The sequence below is a fragment of the Sarcophilus harrisii genome, chromosome 6 (assembly GCF_902635505.1).
Source record: "Sarcophilus harrisii chromosome 6, mSarHar1.11, whole genome shotgun sequence".
NCBI classification, from domain to species: Eukaryota; Metazoa; Chordata; class Mammalia; order Dasyuromorphia; family Dasyuridae; genus Sarcophilus; species Sarcophilus harrisii.
In genome coordinates this window covers 162,131,210-162,155,363 of record NC_045431.1, presented here as the reverse complement: position 1 = coordinate 162,155,363, position 24,154 = coordinate 162,131,210, and the positions used below count along the sequence as shown (strand labels likewise).

Sequence of the window (24,154 nt, the reverse complement as noted above, 5' to 3'; positions counted from 1 at the left end):
GTTTCTTCCACACTTTTTTTTTTAACCTCCTTTACTCAGCCATTTTTCTTCTTTTGAAGTTCACTCCATCAAAATTTTCCACCCAATCTAAATACTGATGGCTGAAATATATCCTTCCTCTCTTCTCAAGGAGTTTAGGATCTAGCTCACCATCTTCCTCTCCTCAGCTCCTACCTTTATAATAGGATGCCTTAATGTCCATATAGAAGCTCCCTCACAGGGCCAACTTTGAGCAAACATATTTTCTTATATTTACAACCTTATTAAAACTAAAAATTCAGACTAATAAATGTGATCTCAGTAATCTTTCTTTATCACTTGAAATATATACTTTACCTTTTCTTGTACTCAGTAAAAGTATGTTGAGAGAAATCACCACATAATTCTTCTGCCTTGGTGAAGAATAAAGCCATTTCATTTCTTGCTAATGGTCTCTGTAATATATTAATAAGAAAAGATGATTTCCAGAAAGTATGTGCTTTTGTTAAAACATTGTGCAACTTGAAATTGCCTATTATTATCAAAGCTGTCACTACCCTCCCAGTTAACCAGGCCCTTAACCTGAGTGTCATCCTGGACTCCATATTCTCATCCCACTTCTCTCATTTACTGCCAAATCTTATACCCTCATAATATCTTGTAGCCAGTCTGTTTTCTCTATCTGTATAACCACCAGTCTGATGCAGGACCTCATAACCTCTCTTCTCACTTCTTGACTTTTGATTGGTCTCTTACCTTAAGTCTCTCCTCTCAGCAATCCCTCCTACTGGTTGCCACAAATGATTTTCCTAAACACACAGATCTGATCATGTTACCCCTCCTCCCCAATAAATTCCAATGAATTCCTGTTATCTTCAAGATATTAAGCATTTAGTAGGTGCCTGATAAATAATTGCTGATTTTTTTTAGCTCTGTGTGTATAAATTAGACTACAGTGTCTAGGATCAATAGTCACTATCAAAAAACAAACAAACAAACAAACTGAGGATCCTTACCTGGGAACGCAGACAAGCCTCTGGTTCCACAGATTTGCAACAGTCACTCATAACTTTGAACATTAAGCCATGTAGTTTTGTGACGAACACTTCTGGAATATTGGGTTTCCTCCTGCTTTGTTCATACATGTATCTGGAATGGGAAAGAAAAGGAGAGAAAAAGACTGTGTGTGTGTGTGTAACCCATGTACCCATCTTCAGAATCTGTATGTACAGTAAGTGCTTGCTACGTAGATACATACATGTTTTAAAACCTCTTTAATCTCTAAAAGGTGATTTATAATGAGGTATATTTCAAAGCAAGGGCTATTTCCTGCTCAGTTAAATAATTAAAGGTGTTTGTAAGAGAGAAAAAAAGATTGGAAAACAAAAACTCTATTCATTCAATATCCACATTCCCATAAATCTGTATCCTGAATGAACAAGTTTCTGTGGTTGGCAGATACACAAGAAGGGAGAAGATTATTCCCCTAGATCCATGTTAATAGGCAGCATAGTGCTACAAGTGGAAGACTGGCCTCTAAATCAAGAAAGGTTTAGGTTAAGACCTAGCTCAGACACATGCTGTCTGTGTGATCAGCTCTCAGTTGAAATTGCACAATCATTAAGATGTTCATTGGAAGAAGGAATACGCTCAGCAGAAGTTTCTTTATGAAATCATAGGTAGAGGCCATAAGATCAAATATATAAACCTATTTTGTATATCTAATAAACATGTGTAATATGCAATGTGTTATATTTATTAGATTATGTTTATATTTAGAATACATATATATTTATAATATGACACTATTACATTTATTAGATGCACTCAATAGGTTTATGCAATACATATTATATATATAAAATAAGGAAAGCAACTAGGTGGTACATTGGATAGATTGCTAGAACTGGAGATAGAAAGACTTGAGTTCAAATCTGGCCTCAGATACTTATTAGGTATGGGACCCTGGGCAAGTCATTTAACCTAATCCTGCCATCTATATTCAGAAAAAGAACCAAGGAGACAATGTAAATCAACACATGCTATGTTCCTTTCTGTTTTTTTTTAATCTCTCCCATGGTTTTTCTCTTTTGCCTTGCTTTTTCTCTCTCAACATGATTCATAAAGCAACATGTACTAAAAATAAATAAAAAGGAAAAAAAAAACCTAATTCTATTTGGTTTTCTCAGTTGTAAAATGAGCTGGAGAAGGAAATAGCAAACCATTCCAAGATCTTTGTCATGAAAACCCAAATGGGGTCATGAAGAGCTATCCATGACTGAAAAAGGGCTCAACAACATGTTTAATATGTATGTGCATTATGTTTGTAATATAACCATGATGCAACATTTGGCATATACATAGACAAAGTACATACATATGCATATATGTGTGTGTGTGTGTGTGTGTGTATGTATCTATCTACCTGAAAGGGATTTTTCAATTGTGAATTAAATATATATCCTAGTTTCTTTCTCCAGTCTGAGGAGTTCAGCTTTCAGTTGTCAGCCTTACTCTCAAGATGGGTTCCTTAAACTGGCTCCCCTCTTTCCTAGATTCTTTCTCCAGTCTGACGAGTTCAGCTTTCAGTTGTCAGCCTTACTTTCAATATGGGTTCCTTAAACTGGCTCCCCTCTTTCCTCTGAACAGCTAGATGTCCTCTTAGGTTGTCTGGGGACTGAACCCAACGACATATAGGCCAGCTCTCACCTTTTGCCCTTCTCTCTCACTTGGCATCTCCATATTAACCAAAGCACAAATCTGAGTCATCTACCATTCAACATGTTCCCAATTTATTTAACAGTATTATTTCAACCATGTCTAAACATATTCCACAAGGAAATGGTGAAGGACTTTGTCAAATATTTTTGAAATCCTGAAATACTGTTTGAGGCATTCCCAGGAATTAAGTTGTATTTTTATTATGTTGAGTATATTTAAATTCATCTTTGCCCTAGAAAGTGTTATTTTTTCCATTACAATGTATTCCTTTTATTATCAATTCACTTTCATCTAATAACAGATTTTAATATACTCACGCAAACAGATAGGCGACAGATTGGTTGCATTTTAATTAAAAACTTATTTGCTCAAGAAGTTATCATGGTACATTGGAAAGAACACTGCATTTAGAAGCTGAATCCAGAAGGCCTGAGTTAGCATTTTGACGGTGCCACTTATGATCAGTCACTTTACCTGGCTGGGTCTCACTTTTTTCATTTGGAGAGATTTGGACTTTATGACTGTAAAGTTCCCTTTTAGTTGTAAATTTAATGGCTATCTATACCCTTAATGATTCAAACCTGTGAACTTGAACTAAACTTATGATAGAAGACCATGACAAAGAGTATAATAAAAAAATTATAGACATTGACTCCCTCCCTCCCTCGTTCCCTCCTTTCCTTCCTCCCTCCCTCCTTCTCTCCTTTTCTCCCTTCCTCCCTCCTTCTCTCTTTTTCTCCCTTCCTCCCTCCTTTCCTCCTTCTCTCTCTTCCCTCCCTCCTTCTCTTCCTTCCTTCCTTCTTTCCTTCCCTCCCTCCCTTCCTCCCTTCTTCCTTCCTTTCTTTCTTCCTTCCTTCCTTCCCTCCCTCCTTCCCTTCCTTCCTTCCTTCCTTCCTTCCCTCCCTCCCTCCTTCCCTCCTTCCTTCCTTCCTTCCTTCCTTCCTTCCTTCCTTCCTTCCTTCCTTCCTTCCTTCCTTCCTTCCTTCCTTCTTCCTTCCTTCTTTTCATTTATCACATGAAAATGAAAATGAACTTCAAATCTGCTTACCTATCCAGTGCTTTGTTATTTTCTGTGCTGCATATCTCTTCATGGCTGGGTTTGATAAATTCTGAAAGTTTGAGAGCTTGAGCAGCTGGCATAGAATAAATGCACAGGAAAATGTCCATAGGGCTGCTTTCTCCACAGCAATGTTCGAATCTCTTGTCTTTGGTGGAAAGTTTCTCACAAACCTTCACAGTATGGTCTGCTAACTGTAAAAGAAATGTTAAGAGTTTTTTCTTGTATTCTAAGCTAGGAGGGGAAAGGATACCGGGGGGAAAGTGTATTGGCTTTCTCTTAGGTAGTGCTGTATAGTGAAAAGACAACTGGGCAGGACGTCCAAAGATTGAGTCCTAGTCCTAGATATGCCCCTAACTATATGACTTAGACCAACCAGTTATCTTTTCTGGAACTTAATTTTCTTATTTATCTAGTAAGGAGATTGGATCAGATGATTTCAAAGATTCCTTCCATCTCCATGATTTTATGAATTCCCTGTTTTTTGAATCATTGTTGAGGAAATATAGGCCACCAGTTCTGCCCTTTAGTAGTTGTCATTACCCTCCCTGAGGGTTTTGAGTTTTTCTTGAAAAGAGACTGGAGTGGTTTGTCATTTCCTTCTCCAGCTCATTTTACATATATGGAAACTGAGGCAAACAGGATTAAGTACCTTGCCCAGGATCACACAGCAAGAAAGTTTCTGAGACCAGATTTGAACTCAGGAAGCTCACTTGAATAGTACAAGAATATTAGTCTGAGGCCACATGATCATAGGTCATAGATTAAGGACTGGATGTAATACTAGAGATCATCTGTCCCCATTTTTTTATTTTATAGTTGAGGAAATTAAGAACCAGGAATATTGTGACTTGCCCAACACTACAGGGAAGCAGAATTTGAATCCATGCCCTCTATTACCAAATCCATCAATCTTTCCACTCTCCTGCTTCCTAAATTTAGTTTTCAGAATAAGAAGGTACCTAAGAAAAATATAGTATATGGGTCTGCTCTGGCTCCCAGATATATTCATATAGGGTTCTACCACTAGTAATCCTGATCCACAAGGGGATTCCTGATTTGACCACAGTCTTACTCCCAGTCACATTCTATAGATCTATTTGAAGCAATTAAGAATTTTGGGGAGGGGAAGAGGGGAAATGGAAGGAAGATAGGAGACAGGAATATTTTGCTCATAAAAAATGATGTAGGATCTTTGGGAGCTCTCTCTATACCTGGCAGGGTATAAGGTTAGCTTCACATTAAAATAGGTAATTTGATCTGTGGAAGTCTGCACTGCCACTGAAAGAAGGTTATGTACAGAGTATACAATAATGACATACTTGCATCAGCTCTAACTGGTTCCTGAGAGATGACTATTTAATTTTTAGCATGAACACTTATGCTTTAGACATCAGCAAACTACTATAAATCAGGATGTGATTTATTGCTTTGTTAATTGTCTGGGCTTAAGGAAGTGATGAAGAAAATGTTAATAAAGATTAAATTCAAAAGTGTCTCTTTCATGATTTTTCCCCCCAGAAATCTGGTTAATATCAATAAACTCCTGACATTATGCAAAATAAAGAGAAAGAGCTGTAAGGAACTCCCAGATGAAGAAAATTTATCTATCCATGTTGATCAAGATTTTCTAGTCTGAATCAACTGCCTAGAGCAATTGAGCATGGTCGGTGCTTTTTCCAAGGCTATACATTCAGAGGAGGGACTAGAAGCCACTTACCTCTTTAGCTAATATGTAATATTTTCAACTAACATAAGATAATTTTTTATTTATTTATGTTTTTTATGTTATTTATTTATGATCATAATTTATTTATGAACATAAATAATGTTTATTTATGTTATTTTCAAACACAAGATAAGTATTAAAATCACTATCATTTCCTCTCACCTCATTGGCCATACAGTCCTCAAGGATGGAGTTACAGCAATCAGAGAGAACATTGGTCATATCTTCAGCCAGTTCGACTACATCTTCTAAAGCAGCTGTTGGTACTTTCTGGGCATATTTAACAATGTAGCTAGACAGATAGATTGCAAATTTCTTAGATCACAAATATTTTTACTCTTAATTATTTGCTACTATGATAATGAAACCAACTATATTTGTTTACTACTATATGGTATAATATATTACACTATTTGGAGATAAAATGGTTGTTTCTAGCTCAGTTTATAAGGTCTTTTAAGTCTTATCCAGTGGGTGTTGAACAGCTAGGTGATATACTGAGTAGACTTCTGGGCCTGGAGTCAGGGGGAGTTAGTTCCCTGGCCTCAGACATTTACTCTAGGCAACTCACTTAACCTTGTTTTCCTCAGTATCCTTATCTGTAAAATGAGAAGAAAATGTCAAACTGCTCCAGTATCTTTGCCAACAAAACTCCAAATGGAGTCATGAAGAGTTGATCTTGCTAAACAACAGCATACTGTGTGTTAGGATCCTCTGCCACAGCTCTCATTCATTCACAAGGGAACAAGATTTTGTGAATAGAGTCAACTTTTCAATGGTAGTATGTCACGACTATTCTGCTCAGGTTGTTAACAAGAAAATCCAAAAATAAGTCACAGAGTTGAACACAATTGAAAATGACTTAAAAAAGGCCATTATAATTTTGTTCAACTCTATACTTCTGAAATGAAACTGTGGACCATAAAATAATAATAATACTTACTGAGTACTATACTTATACCTGAAGTACTAATTTGTAAACACCCAAGTACATATCCATGCCCTGACACTTGCTCCTGGGTTCTTTGGGTCTTAGGTTTCTCATATGACAAATGGAAGTATTGGCTTAGGTAACCTCTCAAGTCCCTTCCTCATTTTAGATTTATGATCCTAAGATTTTTTCTTCCTTACATTATGCCTTTATATGTACTCTTAGGTAGATAACAATTGAGCAGTCAATAGCAAAAATTGGTTTAGAGTAAAAGAAATAGGAAGACCATGCCCCCTTCCACAGAAGCTAAATTCCACTGTATTTTCCTTCTATTTTCTTGATGTTTTCGAGTAAAAACACGCTTCTTTTGTTAAATTTTTAATGATTTTCAGGAGCCTCTTTTCATAACAACTTGAGCTAAGAGTATATTTGCTTAGCGCCAGATCCTTCAAGGAGCAGGAGGAGAAGGAAAGGAGGAGAGGGAGGAGAGGGATGGGGGAGGAGGAAGAGAAAGGAGGAAAAGGGAGGAGGAGAAGGAGGGTGAAAGAGTAAGAGGGGGGAGAAAGAGGAGAGGGAAGGAGAAAAAAGGGGGCAGGAGGAGAGGGAAGAGGAAGGGGAAGAGAAGGAGGGAAAAGGAGGAAGAGGGGAAGGGGGAGGAGAGGAGAGGGAAGGAGAAGGAAGGGAAGGGGGAAGGAAGAAGAAGGGGAAGAAAAAGGGGGAGGAGGAGTAAGAGGGGGAAGGAAAGAGGGGGAAGGAGGAAGAAAAGAGGGAAAAGGAGGGGGGAGGAGAAGGAGGAGGAAGGAGGAAGAGGGAAGAAGGGGAGGGGGAGGAGTAAGAGGGGGAAGGAGGAATTCCCCTTGTAGCCAGCTCACAGATGAGTATTTGCAATGAAGGGGTGAAGTTCTTAAAAGCAAATGGGTTTGATACCTTGGATTTATGCAGATATCCCCACACACTGTCACCACTATGCACATTCAAGGCCTACCATATCTACTCCCATCCAGTTTCATGGACAATTAAATTCTGGCTTCTGAATAGATCAGTTTTGAGTCTCATCCACTACACAACTGTAGAGGTTTGGGATAATTAGTTGGGGAAATTTGAGCAGGAAGTTGAGACAACTGTAGGTTGGGCAACAACTGCTATCAGTGTAAATAGGCAATATGGGACTAAAGGGAGAAGTCACAAAGCCTGTGCTGGCTCAGCCAATTAGGTAGGCTTATGATGCCATCCTTAAGTGGGCACTTTTGACTCTGAGATTGGACGAATTAATGAACTGTATGCCTGTATATGGGAACCAGTTGGGAGAAGCTCCTTACTAGGTGAGTCACAGGATACTATGAAGATTGACACATTTTTAGTGGATTAGAGAAGAATAGGACAGGTGATGTTTAAAGAATATTGCTTTACCAGTTTTCACTGTATTGTATAGAACTCATCACAGTAAAACCAATGTTCCATGATGAATAGAGTTTTCTGACATCAAAATATTTTTTGAAAGGAAATATTCAAAAGCATCCTTTTAGCATCCTTTTAGCTCTTTTTTATGCTGTAGTCTAGACCATTCTACTTAATCTTTACTTTCCCTAGCCCCTGTGCATCATATAAAGGAAAAAAGAATTCTATTCCCAAAGGATAAAAGAATAGTATTTATTTATTTATTTATTTTTAATTTATGGAATAAAATAATCATTCCCATAATATATTATAATAAAAAGATGATTGCATAGGAAACTACAAATACAGCTTTCTATCCCTTTTAAATATATTATAAAATTTTTATTTAAATATTGGAGGGAATGTGGAAAATAGGGAAGCTAACTCAGTGTTGGTGGAACTGTGAACTGATCCAATCATTTTGGAAAGCAATTTGAAATTATGCCCGAAGAATTATTAAATGCCTATACCCTTTGACCCTGTAATACCATTACTAGATCTTTTTTCAAAAATGATTAGGGAAGAAGGAAAAGGACCTATATACTCTAAAGTATTTATAATAGCTCTCTTTGTGGTGGCAAAGGAATAGAAATCGCAGGGATGTCTGTCAATTGAGAAATTACTAAACAAGTTAATGGCATATGAATGTGAAGGAATACTAAAATGCTGTAAGAAATAATGAGCTCAATGATCTTGGAAAAACTGGGATAGACTTGCATGAAATAATGAAGAGTGAAATAAGAATGATAATTTGAAGACAAGCATGACAACAATGTTTCTTACCTGAATCTTGTTTTCTTCATCCCATAGACAGCAAATTGTGAACAGACTCTATTTGACATTGTAGTGAGTAGTGATAGATGTTTATTCTGAAGCCTCTAGAATATTATAAAGAAAGTGTTTCATTAGATAGAATATATTATCTGTAAACACTATAAGCTAATCTCTCAAATAGAAAATATTTACTCTGTGGTACTTACTTTGGATTCAGCTCGATTTAACAAACATTTGTTAACATCTAAAATGTTTAAGATAGTGTTACTAGGCCCTGGATATTCAGAGAAAAAGAACAAAGTAGTTTCTGCTCTCAAGAAGCTTACAGTCTACCAGAAGAGATACAATATAGAAAATGGCCTCATGGTAGAAGGAAAGATGGCAATGAGGAACACCTAAAAATTGACCTGAAACAAAGACCAGAAGATTTAACAATATAATTTGTATCCTTATATATCCAAATACAAGTGGGTTATAAGTAAGGAAACACAATTCCTTATTCAAGGAGGCAATTTTGGCTCCTAGATCTTTATTCCTTTACTCACTCAACAATAAACATTTATTAAGTGTCTGCTATATAGCAGGCTAGGAATATTAAGACTAAAATGAAATTATTCTGCCTTCAAGGAGTTTCTATTCCATTGGATTCCTAGAAAGATACCACTGAAATTATAGGAATATGTCTCTCCATAGGTATAAGAGAATGGATAACGGATGCATGTGCGTGTGTGTGTGTGTGTGTGTGTGCATGTGTGTGTGAATGCACATTTTAGGGGGAAGAGTATGTAAGGGAAAGGATGGCAATCATATATATTATTAAAAATATATAACAGCATTTTGAAAATATATACTTATGTGAGGAAATCCAAAAATAAGTAAGGGAAAGTCTGTCAGTCTCTGACATCACTAATATTTATTAAGCTCTTACTATGTTTCCAGCAGTGAGTCATATATTAGAAATCTAAAGAAAGACAAAACCAGTGAACTTCACTTTTATGTCAATATTATTATTTTACAAGTGAGTCATCACTCAAAAGAATTTAACTTTACTTTATAAGTCAAATCAATAAGCATACCATCAATTGGGGCCAGAATTAAATAGGAAGGGACATGGTTTTTGGTAAAATGAATAATCTAATACATAGCATTTGTGTTGTCATCAGAAAATCTAAAGAGAAATAATAAATAGATGAATTTAGGAAATAAATCACAAGCTTGCTATGGCAGAGTATTAGAGTGGTTACTGGGGTGAAAATACTGGGAAGTTTTGGGAGAATTGACCTCTCTGCCTTACAATCTGTGAAAAAGAAGGTGAGGAAGGAGGCATATAACTCAGCATGCACCCTAAATTTGAGGAAATCAGATGTCAAAATGTTTGGAGAAAGGATAGGTGAGATCTCATAGTCTGAATTTCTGGAGGGGAAGTCATGTTAAGAAAAATGCAAAGTTCTTAAGACTGAAATTCTGAAGACAAAAAGAAAATCCTGAAGAGAAGATTTTCTCTTCCAAGGAATATCAGAAGATTTAGGGTGTGCTGAAGTCATGTTAAACCACTGTTAAATTTTGCATAGAAGCATTTGTATTTCCAAAATCTGCAAAGGCAAGACTTAATTTATTGTTCTGTTTATTGTCTTTCAAAAGTGATGGAGAAAAATATTAATAATGCACAGTTAAACCTAGAAGTGTGTCTTGTTTTCTTTGTTTTAGTTTTTTTTTTTTTTTTCTGGAGGAAGAACTGCTTGTAAATATTTACCAACACAATCCTGATTATATGCATATATGTGTAGATATAGTTTACTTTGATTTTAACAAAGAATTTGCCAAAGACTATCTTCTCTATTCTGATGGAAAAGCTGAAAAGAGGTGGGTTGGTTACATAGTCATACCTAAAGAATATCATTAGTAATTTGATGCTAGTTTAAAAGGAATTCTTTGGTGGAGTGTTCCCAAGGAATCTGTCTTTGATCACAAGCCATTTAAAACTTTCTTCAATGACTTAAATAAAGACATAGTTGACATGCTTATCAAATTTGTAGATAACCAGAAATCTAGGAGGGTACTGCATCAGAGCTAAGATCTAAAAATATCGTGACAGTCTAGAACTTTAGACTGATTCAAGTAAAAATAATTTAATGGGGACAAACATTAAACCTAAATATCTAAAATGTTTAATAGATATCTTTATTTTTATAGTTCTAGCAATGATTTTCCAAATAAAAGATTTTCTGAAAAAAAAAGAAAAGTACATACAATATACTTTTTGACATTTCCCCCATCACTTTCTTAACTCTAAATGACAAACAAAACAATAAATACATCAAGTCCCGATTCCTACCTATTTCAGAGATATAAATATTGACACTGAAAATTTAACAATTGGCTCTCACAAGTTAGTGTGAACTGGTTGCAGCACATCCTTTCCATATATGATTGTTATTTTTTTACATGGAATTGGAAAATGTTTAATGAAATAAATCATTTTAAAAATAAAATTGATTCGTTTTATTGAACCCAAGACAAGCCTTACTCTGAAATTTTTGCCATACTAGGAACTATGTGTATATTTGTGTGTATAAAAATTATAGAACATAGAGAAGTTAAAAAAACTCAACAGTGCTAACATTATACCATAGCTTTTCTGGAGTAAACAGTCCAGAAACAGAAAGAAAAATAGGATGAGAAAACCGATTAAAGGTCAAGTTTTAGAGGCAATCTCTCTTGAAACATAAAAATTAAAGATTATGCCATTTATAGGGAATATATGAAAGGTCTAGGGTATTTTCAAACTTGGGTATCCATGTAGATGTCTTAATCTTAGAAGGTTGCTCAAGGGGCAAAGAGGTTGGACAATTTATCCAAGATAACACAGTAAGTGACAGAGATAGAGTTTGAATCTAGGTGTTCCTGACTTCATATCCAGCATCTAGTGATGTGGATGGAGAATTAGATACAGGGAATGTAAATCCCAAATTCCTGAGATTTGCTGGGCAACCATGAGGAAAACACTTCATTATTTAGTTTCTTTAACTATAAAATAAAGATAATAATACCTATGGATTTTAAGGATTGATTAGAGAGTCAAATGATAAAATGCTTTGCATAAATTTGCATATAAATATATAAGTATACTTTGCATACAAATATTTAATATTCTATAAAAATTTATTACCATCATGCCACACTATCTCTACTTTGGGGATAAAGGAGGAGAAATTTGATCTATCATTTACAGAATACTTTATAATGTTCTAACCACTTTATGTAATAATAACTAATGTTAGTAGAAGGCTTTAAAGTTGGCAAAGTGTTTTGCATATATCATCTCACTTGACCCTCTCATCAGCCCCATGACATAGTGCTATCATTATCACTCATTTTTCAGGTGAGACAACTGAAACTAACTGATGTTTACTTGATTTGGCCAGAGCCATCCAAGTAGGAAGTATATGGGGGCAGAATTAGAAGAGATGTCTTTCAGTTCTCTCTCCACCACAGGTTTTCTTAATGGGTCACCTCAGCTGCATTAGCTTCTCAATGGGAACATTTGGAAACAAAACCTCTCATTTACATCAAGATGAAAATCTGACAGATTGCTCTAAAAATAACATGTAGTCTCTCTTGTAGAAAGAATCCCTAGAAGGATATTCACAACTATTTATGGGGATCTTCAGTCAAAAAAAGCCCAATTTTCTAAGTTCTTTGAGTGTTAATGTATCTAGACTTGGGTCTATGCGTCAATCTCAACTTTCAATAAATCAAAGAAGTAATAAAACAGCTCACTTAAGATAAAAATTTAAATTAATAATATGTGGAAGATCATGGAAGCTCTGATTAAAAAACTGAACTAAGCAAAAATTAAAAAAAACTACTTACCTCTGCAAGGAAGCAGGCAGTGGGGTTGGCTGATGTACAACAGGTCCCAACCATGGACAGATAATTTCTTGTGTAACTTACTAATAATGGGAGTGGAGCTTGTCCATAGTTACTTGAATATTCATATAAAAACCTGAAAGAACCCAGAATTATTGGTCAGATCTTGAAAAGAACAAACTGAGTTTTAATTAATATAACAGATGAGAATTCTGTGCATCCCATGAATTTATGGGGATATATATGCATTAAGTAATCCCAAATGTGGGTAAATGTAGCCTTTCCAGGATCATAAGAAACTTGTTAAGGGATTAAAAGGAATATTTGATAAATAACTGTTATCTTGTTAAATCTAATTAATCTTTTTTATTTTGTTTATTTTATTTCAATAGGTAGGTTGCATAATGGATAGAGTACTGGAGCTGAAGTCAAGAAGACTTCAGTTCAAATCCAACATTTGTGACCCTGGGCAAGTCAATTAACTTCTGCTTGCCTCAGTTTCCTCATCTGTAAAATAAAGATAATACTAATACCTCCCTCCTAGGATTGTTGTGGGATTAAAAATAATATTTCCAAGATACTTTGCAAACTCTGAAGTGCTATTCTTAAGCAGGTAGTCTTGGTAAATTCTAGAATTTATTTCTTTTCATATTGAATAAGGGGTGCAGGAAAGTTTACTAAAAACTAAGGGGTATGGGGAACCACAAATTGGGACTTCCAGCTTAAAGGAAACTATGTAAAAATGCTACAAGTTGGGTTTTTTGGACTCCTTTTAAAAATGGCAGTAGCTGAAAACCCTAAAACAATCTGTTTAATATCAGCTACTACACACATAAGAAATACAGACCTACCTACATTAATGCTTATTTTCATTTTTCTAGGAAAACATAGGGTCTTTGTAAAGTAAGTACAATAGTACTTAACTACTTAGTAAAGTAGTAATTACTTACTTAAGAAAGTAAAATAGTAATTTGATTCAAAGAAGGTTTAAATTCTCTATGGAAGCTACTCTACTTAAAAATTATCCTCAAGTAGCAAAAAATGAAGGCAAATAGATTTTGTCTGAATTAAATTCATTTAAAAATATTTGGAAATTGAAGTTTGAATAGACTTTCTATTCAAGGATTGCTTATAGATCTTTCTGTTCAATTCTCAACTTGTAAGACTTTGCTAAATGAGGTTAAGGATGAAATTTCCAGGGATGGTTATATATTTTGGTTCTTGGTCTATACAAAACTTTCAAGAAGGCCATGATATGATCAATTAACTAAAGGGCCAGCCTTGGAGAAAAGAAGACCTTACTTAGTTCAAGCTCCACCTCTGATACATACTGGATATGTGACCCTGAACAAATCACTTAATTTCTTAAGTGCCCTAGACAATCTTCAAGACATAAAGAAGTTCTCTAAGTCACAGGGAACTCCCCACATGGGAAGAGGGAGTTTCCTCATTTGGGGGTTTCCTATACAAATGACATCAAAAGTCCATATATATGATATACATACATACATACATACATTTAGGAACACATATGCATGCACATATACACACACTCAAAATTAATAAAATCATTTGGGAGGGAGTTTACTCATCAGCAAAGCCTCTGGGGTCCATCCTGAAGGAATCACATATTTCGTTGTTTGTTGGCTCCACGTAGGTTGGAAACTCTTGGGGTGGATGTGTCAGAGCTGCCATACAGAGTTTTCGTTCAAGACCTTCGAAGGTGCAGCACTTGTCAGTTTCTGGGTGTTTGGGGTATGGAGCATCCTTTTCACAGGACTTGGCAGACAATTCTGAAGTCTGTTTTAAAAATGGTGAGGGGAAAGTTGTCATTATTGCCAGCTTTCCTAGATAGTAGTAGAATAAATCTTTGGATAATTTTGATATTGAAAATTATTATAAAATGAAAGAACATGAATTAAGTAACTTTGAAAGCCCTCTCACTAAATCCTACTATTCTGTGGTTCTAGTGTATTGTAAACAGGTGGAATTTATACCAGTAATGAAAGGCTGATTCAATATTAGGAAAACTATCAGTATAATTGACCACATCATTGACAAAAACAGCAAAAATCTATGATTATCTCAGTAGATGCAGAAAAATGCTTTTGACAAAATGTTATGGGCCAGCACTGTGTACTTAAAACAAGGATTCTTACAAGGTGCTAACCCAGTGGAATTGATAAAGACAATAGTTATCTACTTTAGCATGGTGATTAATAGTTCTCTAGTTCAGTACATGTACTTAGTACTTAATATAGTTCTACAAGATTCACACCTATGATAATGTAATTATAATAGAGTATATAAGAGCCAGCAGGAATTGAGAGATAGATTCATTCCTACACCCAGTGTGGTAGCTGGAGGCTGAAGCACAAGCCCTCGAACTCAGAGACAGATTCATTCACTTCATCTCACACCACTGTGGTGGCTGTCTTGTCCTCTGCTCCTTCCACTGAGACCAAACTGTTTGAAGACTCTCAAGAAAGCTAGCTGGGTCCCAGGCAAGGAAACTGGACTGTGAAGGAGATAATAAAGGATTTGGACTTTAACACCTGGCTATTCTTCTGGTAAATACTCTACTAAAAAGAAGGCTGCCCCAGAGACCTCCAAGAATACTACAACAAAATGCAACACACATTCCTATTAAAAATGCTAGTGAAAGCATAGGAATAAATTGAATTTTCCTCAAAATGATAAGTACTATCTATTCAAAATCATTAGGAAGGCATTATCTAATGGGAATAAGCTAGATGCCTTCCCAGTGAGAGCAAGGGTGAATCAAGGATGCTCATTATCACCATCATTATTCCACATTGTAGTAGAAATGCTAGCTATAGTAATAAGAGAAGAAAAAGAACTGTAAGGAATTAGAATAGGCAATGAAAAAATATAACTACCTCTTTGCAGATGATATGATGATATATTTAGAGAATAAACTAAAAATACTGCTTGAAATAATTAACAACTTTAGTAAAATTGCAAGATATAAGATAAACTGACATAACTTAGGTCAGCAGCAAGAGATAGAAAGAGAAATATAAAATATTGATAATATAAAATATTTGGGAGTTCTCTTTCCAAGATAAATCTATGTGAATGCAAATCTAAAAACTTTATACAGAAGTAAAGACAGATCTAAGTGATTAGAAAAATAGTTATTGCTCACAGGTAGGGAGAGTCAATATAACAACAATGATAATTCTACCTAAATTAATTCTCTTATTCTGTATCATACTAACCAAATTACAAAAAAAAATATTTTTAGAGAGCTATAAAAATAATAAAATTCATCTGGAAGAACAAAAAGTCAAAAGTATCAAGGGAATTAATAAAAAAAATGTGAAGGAAAGTGGTATAGAGTACCAGATATCAAACTGTAGAAAAAGAAGCAATTATCAAAATAATCTGGTACTGGCTAAGAAAAGGTTGTAGATCTGTAGAATAGATTAGGTAAACAACACACAGGAATAAATGACTATAGTAATCTACTATGTGATAAACCCAAAGATCCATGTCACTATTTGACAAAAATTGCTGGGACTATTGGAAAACAATTTGGCAGAGACTAAGTATAGAATAACATTCACTCTATATACAAAGATAAGGCTGAAATGGATGGTTTTGCTTAGACATAATGGGTGATATTATAAGGAAATTAGGAGATCATGGAATAATTTACGTGTCATAGCTAAGGAAGAATTTGTCACCAAACATGAAATAAAGAGTATTATCTTGATTACGAGAAATAAACAATTTGTTTTTCTAAACAAGAAAAATGCAACCAAGATTAAAAGAAAAATAGAAAATTGAGGGAGTTTTTTTGTTTTTTTTTGCCATTCTCTGAAAAAGGACTCATTTCTCAAATATATAGAGAAGCAAGTCAAATTTATAAGAATGTGAATCTTTCCCCAGTTGACAAATGGCCAAAGGATCTTGAGGCTGTTAGAGGACTCATTACATAGAGACTAGCACTGGAATCAGGAAGACCTGAGTTCAGATTTAGCCTCTGACACTTAATAACTGTGTTACAAATCACTCAACTCCTGTTGGTTTTATGAGGTATCTATGTAATGCACAGAGTACTGGACCTGGAATCAGGAAGACTCATCTTCCTGAGTTCAAATTTGGCCTCTGACACTTACTATTTGACTATGAGCAAGTCATTTATCTCTAAATGCTTCTGTTTCCTGATCTGTGAAATGAGCTGGAGAAAGAAAAGACATCCCAGTATCTTTGTTAGGAAAACCCCAAATGTGATGAAAAAGATTTGAACATGATGGACAAATGACTGAACAGCAAAGGATATGAACAGGTAATTTTCAGAAGAAATATCAAAGCTATCTATCATATGAAAAAATTCTCTAAATCACTATTGATTAGAGAAACACAAATTTAAAAAAAACTCAAGTTCCACTTTATACCTATCAGCTTGATCAATATGACAGAAAAGGAAAAAGACTAATTCTGGAGAGGAAATGAAAGAATTGAGATAAGAATGCTTTGTTGGCATTATTAACGATTCCAACCATCATGGAGAGTAATTTGAAACTATGCTCAAAAGGCTGTAAAACTGTGCATGCCCTTTGATCCAGCAGTACCATTACTCTTTAACTCAAAGAGATTTAAAAAGGAGGGAAAGACTGTCTATATACAGCAATATTTGTAGCAGCTCTTTTTGTGATGGTAAAGAATTGGAAGTCAAGGGGATATCCCTCAATTGAGAAATGGCTGAATAAACTGTACTATATGATTGTGAAGGATTATGCTATAAGAAATGAGAAGTAAGGATGCTTTCAGGCAAACCTGAAAAAGCTTACATAAACTGATGGAAAGTGAAGTAAGCAGAACCAAGAGAACACTGCACATACTAGTAGTGCAGAGGACCTAACATGCCATGCCAAAGATTCTCTCTCCCCTTGACATAAGCTGCAACCCTCTGCCTGCTGAAATGATATTCTCTTTCAGCCTTACTACCTCTTTATCTCTCTCTCTCTCTCTCCTATTTTCTTACAAAACCTTATTCACTTTCTCTTCTAGGATAGGATTTTTCTGCTAAAAACTTTATATCCCTCTGTAGGGACTTTGCCACCAAGGAATTCAGTCTTATTAGCAAAGGCCGACTTCCCAATGCCAATAATAAACTTCTTTTGCCAGTTAAACTTTTCGGGTTCATAAATTCCTTTACAAAGTTCCTCTGTGCCGACCAAAGGGGTTCCCACAATTCCCTGCCCTATACCAAATCTCACTCATTTGGAGAAGCAACCCTGAACCTCATCATTAGCAATATTGCATAATGATCAGCTATTTTCAGAGTGATCAAAGACAATTACAAAGGATTTATGATAAAAATGTTAGCTACCCTAGAGAAAGAACTAATGAAGTCTGAAAGCAGAATAAAGTATGCTTTTAAAAAACATTTTAAAACTTTTTCTTGTTTTTTTTTTTTTTGGTTTGTGTTTTCTTTCACAACATGCTAATATAGAAATATGTTTTTCATGACTGCAATACATACTCTATGTAAAATTTCCTATTTCCTCAATGAGAGAGGAAGGGAAGGAGAGATTTCAAAATAAATTTTAAAATAATAATAATGTTAATTGTTTTACATATAATTTGAAAAAATAAAAAAAATTATTGAAAAAATATAGAAAGCACTAATATCTGCATTCTCAATTTACATAAAAGATTGAAGCCCAGAGAATTTAAATCATGTATCTAAATTAACATAGTGAATAGAAGAAACAAGGCTTGAACTCTAACCTCTTGATGACATATTCATTCTATTGTGGGTTCTATATAAAGTTACAAATAAGTATGGAGTTTGATTCCCATTTCACCTGCTTTCCTGAACCTCCTTCCCAAATCCTATTCATTTCCTTTGTAAAATATCTAATTGTCTCATACTAGCATATGACTTTAAAACAAAATCAAACAAAGCCATTTTGTTACTATGCTCAATCAGGCTTTCAAGTACTCAAGACTTTCCAATACCTTTTGCCTTCTCTATTTCTAAACTCTCATTCTTGTGTAGTAGTTCTCAGCAAGAAAACTATTTTAGTATATGATTAATATAATTTGAAGCAAAATGTAAATGATTAGATTTTACAAGATGAGCTCATCAGTTAATGAATCTCTGATTGGTATGATAGGTATGAGGGTGATATTTTTAAGCAGATTTTTTGCTGGTGTATTTTGTCCCGTGCAATATTTCTCCTCTCCCTTTTGATTCCTTACCAGGAAAAGATGTGATTGAATTTCAAAATGTACTTATGAACTTAAATCATAGGGCTTCACATGCAAGCCTTTCCTTTAGGTTTTAGCAATATCTATTTCATTTTCATTGTTTTAAATATTTAATATTTGTTTTTAATAAACCATATTAACTACAGGTTTTTGTTAGTCTAGTTGTACTTACTGGAAGTAAGAGGGGCAAATAAATTGGAGAGAATCACCAGAAGAGGGGAAGAGATCTAATGGTGAGATATTTTGCCAGGACATCATCTCTTACTGGGGACACAGAATTATAAAAGATAGAGACAATTACAAATCATATTCCACAACTTCCCAGTGCAGAGGGGGAGATTTAAACTTGGAAATCTAAAATGGGCAATGAATCAGTAGCAGAATAAATGGGGCAAATAGACTCCTATTTGTTTGAACTCTGTTCATCACACTCTTTCTCACAACTGTTATGCATGAAGCCTTTAAGATTTTACTATTGGTATTTGTCTACATTTTCTAATCTTCCCAATCATCTAACACCTTCAATTTTCAATTGTACTGAACGATAAAATTTTAAATTCAATCAAAATTGTAATCATTTATTTAGAAGTAGGAAGAGCATATATAAACTTTAAGTATCATTCAAGTGTCTTTTTACTTTTTGCTTTTCCTTTTTATTCCTTCCTGTTTTCCTTCCATGTTTCTTCCTTACCTTTACTCTGCCCAACAAATTCTAATGAAAGCAAGAAAATAAGTCATGAATATTTATGTGTGTATATATGTAAATACACATATTATGTATGTGCATATATACACATATAAATATGCAGGACTTTTTCCTCCTAAATTCAAAGCAGTTTTTAGAAAGATATTGGCTTTTATTTTCTTTTTCTTATATTCTTTTTCCTTATTATATTATGGTTGTTTTTCTACATAGTCAGACATCAAACATTTATTTATTTATTTTAAATCAGAAAATCTTTGTTTATTGATTTATTTATTTTGACTTTGCAAATTCTTTTTTCTATTTATTATTTTTAATTTTCCCATGTAAGTGTAAAACATTTTTAACATGTTTTTAAAACTTTGAGATCCAGATTCTCTCCCTTTCTTCCTCATCTCAACCTCCATTAAGAAGACATATATGAGCTTATATAAAACATTTCCATAAAAGTCATGGTGCGAAAAAAAAAAAAAAAACATAGCTCCCCACAAAAAAAAAAAATCACTCAAGAAAAATGAAATATAAAAAACAAAACAACTTGCTTCAATATATATTCAAAGACAATCAGTTCTTTCTCTGGGTATGGATAGCATTTTTCATCCTAAGTCCTTCAGAGTAGACATGGATCATTGTATTGTTGAGAATAGCAAAATCATTCCCAACTGATCATTCCACAACATACAGTAAACATTTAATAAGTTTTATGTGCTATTCATTATACTTAGTGCTAGGGATACCAAGAAAAGCAACTCTTCTACCCTACACCAAAAATGATCCCTGCTTTCAAGAATCTCATGGTTTAATGGGGGGATAGCAACATTCAATCAACTATGCATGGACAAAAGAGATATTGTATAAAGAGGAAATGATCTCTGAGAGAAGGCAGTAGCAATAGAGTGGGAATGAGACAAATGGGAATTAGGAAAGGCTTCCTGCAGAAGGTAAAATTTGAGATGAGTCTTGAAGTTAGGAAACTCAGAAGACAGAGATGAGGAGATGGTATAGTAAATGAAAAATAATGGAATTGGGAAATGGAGTATTTGGTGTGTGCAAGAACCAACAGGAAGGCTGATATTGCCAGAGAGTGAAATACATGGAGAGTAGTGTGGTGCAAGAAGACAGGAAAAGTCAGCAGAGGCTGTGCTGTTAAGGGCCTTTAAAATCAGGGGATTTATATATTCTTGAGGAAATAAGGAAACATTGAAGTTTATGTGGTGATACAAGACTAGAAGTCAGTTGGGGCTAGATAAATAGATGTGAAACTGAATATATGGGAGCTGATGAGATCACCAAACAAGAGAGTATAGAGAGAAATATAAGAGGAGGCAGGACAGAGCTTTGCTAGATACCTGTATAAAGATCCAACAGAAGAAACTAAGAAGGAGCAGTCAGAGAGGTAGGGAAAAAACCATGAGGGAGTAATGGGAACTGGGAAAGAAGAGAGTATCCGGGAGAAAGAAGGAGTGGACAATGCTAAAGGCTACAGAGAGGTCAAGGAGGATGCAGAAGGATGGAGAAGAAGGCATTAGATGTGATGATTTGGAGGTCATTGTTTACTTTGAAAAGAAGAGTTTAGGTGGAATGATAATATTTGAAGTCAAAATGTAGAGAAATAAGATGAGAGTAAAAGTAGACAAAGAGGATTGTAGATGGACTTCTCAAGAAGTTTAACCATAAAAGTCAGGAGAGGTTATAGGCACTGAACTAGTAGGGATGTTTAGATCACGTGAAAGGTTTTAAGTCTATCTCTATCTCTTTGCATGTCTCTCTGTCTGTCTCTCCCTTCTCCTCTTTCTGTGATTTCCTTCTCTTTTTTTCTTTCTTTCCCTTGATCTATATTTTTCCTATGCACATATAAGTGCACACAAATACATGAGCATATGCATATATTTGCATATATATTCTTCACATATATTCTTCTCTCTATTTGCTTATCCATCCATTCATCCATGTGTCCATCCATCCATCTATCTTCTTGTCTATCAGTCTCTCTGTGTCTTATCTGTCTGCCTTAAATGTCTGTCTGTTTTAAATGTCTGTTTATCTGTCTTATCTCTAAGTCTGTCAGTCTGTCTTTCCTATCTGTCCATTTGTCTTTTGGTCTTATCTATCAGTCACTGTCTTATCTGTCTGTCTTATCTAATTATCTGTCTGTCCATCTGTCTCTGTCTTTATCTATGTATCTATGTATCTATCTATTTTACCTGTCTGTGTGTCTTGAAAAAAAATGCTGAATGACTTCTTGAACACTCAATAATATGTTTTGGTAGGGATTGGACTAGATGACTACTTAGTTTTTTTTTTTTTTTTTTTTTTACTTTGAAGCTCTGTTTTTGTGATGATTTAGGACCAGAATTATTCTATCCAAATGTGCTCCCTTCTTTAGAGTGATACTTCTTATTCCTCCAAACCACCCTGAACTCTGAGGATTCTAGATTTCATGTCGTTTTCACGCCAATGTTATATAGCACTATATATGTTTTGCATACTACCCACAATTTTAGGTCCTTTACATTTGCAAAGGGATCTAGGTACTCTAAGAGCCTGGTTTTTGAGGGACAATGTCAGAGCAGCATGCAGTCGCTTAGACTTACCCTTGTATCATAACAGTTAGGGTCAGCATTTACATCACAACAAGTCTCTGTCAAGGAGACAACTTCATTCACTAAGGCTTTGACCTGTTCAAATGTGCCGCTGGGAAATTTTCTGCTGTACAGAACAAATGATCTGGGGAATAAAGAAAAAAAAAAATCTCAGGGTAACACAATCACATAAGAGTTTTCATTCACTTACAATAAATCATATTGAAATAAATCTATGAAAAATCTATTTAACAGTTTTATCCAAAATTGTCTGTCTTGCGACTTAAGTGAAGAATACTAGAATATTTCAAATAATTGCTTGCTCTAGTTATATTAGGAAAAACATTTTATACCTTCTTTCTTTTCTTTAGATCTTCTTTGCCCATTCTCTTTCTCCTTCTACCCCCATCCCTTAGAAACTCGTTGCTTCTTGTTTACTTCTTTCTTTGCCTCCTGCCATCATTTTTGTTTCCTCAGTATAATTTTCTTCAGGACCTAAAGAGTCTAACTAGGAACTAAACTAGGATCAGAGCCTGCTCCTAAAGGATACTTTACTGTTGGCCTTCTTATGTCAAATGCATTATCTCTGTCATCTACAGTAGGAATTTCAGGCCATATTGGACAAAGATAAAGATGATAATTGACAGGGGGAGGGGAGGTTTCCTGGGATTATTATTTCTGGGATATTGTCACTTAATCCATTGGACTGATCCTAAAGTTCTGTACCTGACTAGATCAACTTATCCTTGTTAGATTAGACATGGTGTGCAAATAAGTGTGCCCTGCTATACGTACAAAGATCGGAAGTCATCTTTCCCCAGATTGGCGAATTCCTTGCAAACTTTAGATTTTTCATAATCACGCCCTGCAAAAAAAGAAACAAGAGAATCTGTACCTTCTAGTACACCATCTAGACATATAAAATGGTACTTTAAAGAGACAAGAATGCTATTTATTCACTGAAGGGAATTCAGAATTTCTGACTAGCAGAGACAGGATTTGTTCCTTAGGAAAGAATTCAATTGAGAGTAGGAGGAAGTGTCAGAGAGGAACAGTATGACAGCAGGTATAATTGTTCTGTGAAAGAGGACATTTCATCTGACAGAGTTTGGCACCAGTAAGTGGTTGGGTCACAGAGCCTTGCTGTATGACTTCAAAGTGTGTGGGAGAAGTGTGTAAGTGGGAAGGAAGTAGGCTTTGCCCCATGGGAAATCAGCACCCTAGGGAAAAGTCCTGTTCACCTATGCTAGATAGTGTTCTACTATCCATATCCATATCCACAACACAAAAAAGAGAAGACTAAGGGGAGAGAAGGTAACCATCTTTAGAATTTATAGGGAAGTCATCTGGAAGAAGCAGCAGACTCATTTTGAATTCCTACAAAAGACAGAATAAGGAGTAGTGAGTGGAAGTATAGGAAGAAAGAAAATAACATTTATTAAGTCCCTACTATATGACAAGTGTTGAGCATTTCAAATATTATCTCATCTAATCCTCATAATAACCCTCCAAAGTACTGCTATATCCCCATTTTACATTTGAGGAAACTGAGGAAGACAGGTTAATAGAATCATATAGCTAATAACTTATCTGAGGCTGTATTTGAACTCAGGTTTTCTGACTCCAGGTCCAGCATTCCATCCACTAGTCACCTAGGCTGCTTAAAAGGGAACTAGGTTTGATATCAACAGAAAAGAATATGTTCTAAAAATTAGTTTGTCCAAAAGTAGAACAGCTCCCTTGAAGTAGTGAGTTTCCTGCCACTGGAAGTATTCCAGTAGAAATAAAATATTGGGGATATAATTGAAGTCATTATTATACTGAATAGGAGGTTGGAGCAGAGGCCATTAATGATCCTTTCCACACAAAGATTCTTTGATCCAAGAAATTCCTTTTGAAATAACTAATTCCTTTATAAAAAAAATTTTGATCCTCAGTACCCACTCCCCACCCACAGTACATTGAAGGGAGAATAATATAAAATGTTGTCTGTTTAAATAAAATTTATTTTAAAATAATATTCACTAAGAAGAAAGCTTGCATCAAGTGTACAGAGTCTCACTTTTGACAGATATAAATTGTATGATTTTGGCCAAATCACTTAAATATTAGTATTTAGGACGAG

The 24,154-nt window shown here is 34.9% G+C and overlaps 1 protein-coding gene across 1 annotated transcript in view; it reads right to left on the bottom strand.

Moving 5' to 3' along the window:
• Positions 1–24,154, bottom strand: part of GC (GC vitamin D binding protein) — a 52,379-nt gene that overhangs the window by 6,155 nt on the left and 22,070 nt on the right. Inside the window, exons 2-10 of the mRNA XM_023505700.2 lie at positions 22,825–22,894; positions 22,042–22,174; positions 14,087–14,298; positions 12,502–12,634; positions 8,638–8,732; positions 5,649–5,778; positions 3,749–3,951; positions 996–1,128; positions 337–434 (exon numbers count right to left, since the gene is read on the bottom strand). Coding sequence (XP_023361468.1) covers positions 337–434; positions 996–1,128; positions 3,749–3,951; positions 5,649–5,778; positions 8,638–8,732; positions 12,502–12,634; positions 14,087–14,298; positions 22,042–22,174; positions 22,825–22,894 — 1,207 coding nt within the window. The remainder of the gene's footprint in view (positions 1–336; positions 435–995; positions 1,129–3,748; positions 3,952–5,648; positions 5,779–8,637; positions 8,733–12,501; positions 12,635–14,086; positions 14,299–22,041; positions 22,175–22,824; positions 22,895–24,154) is intronic.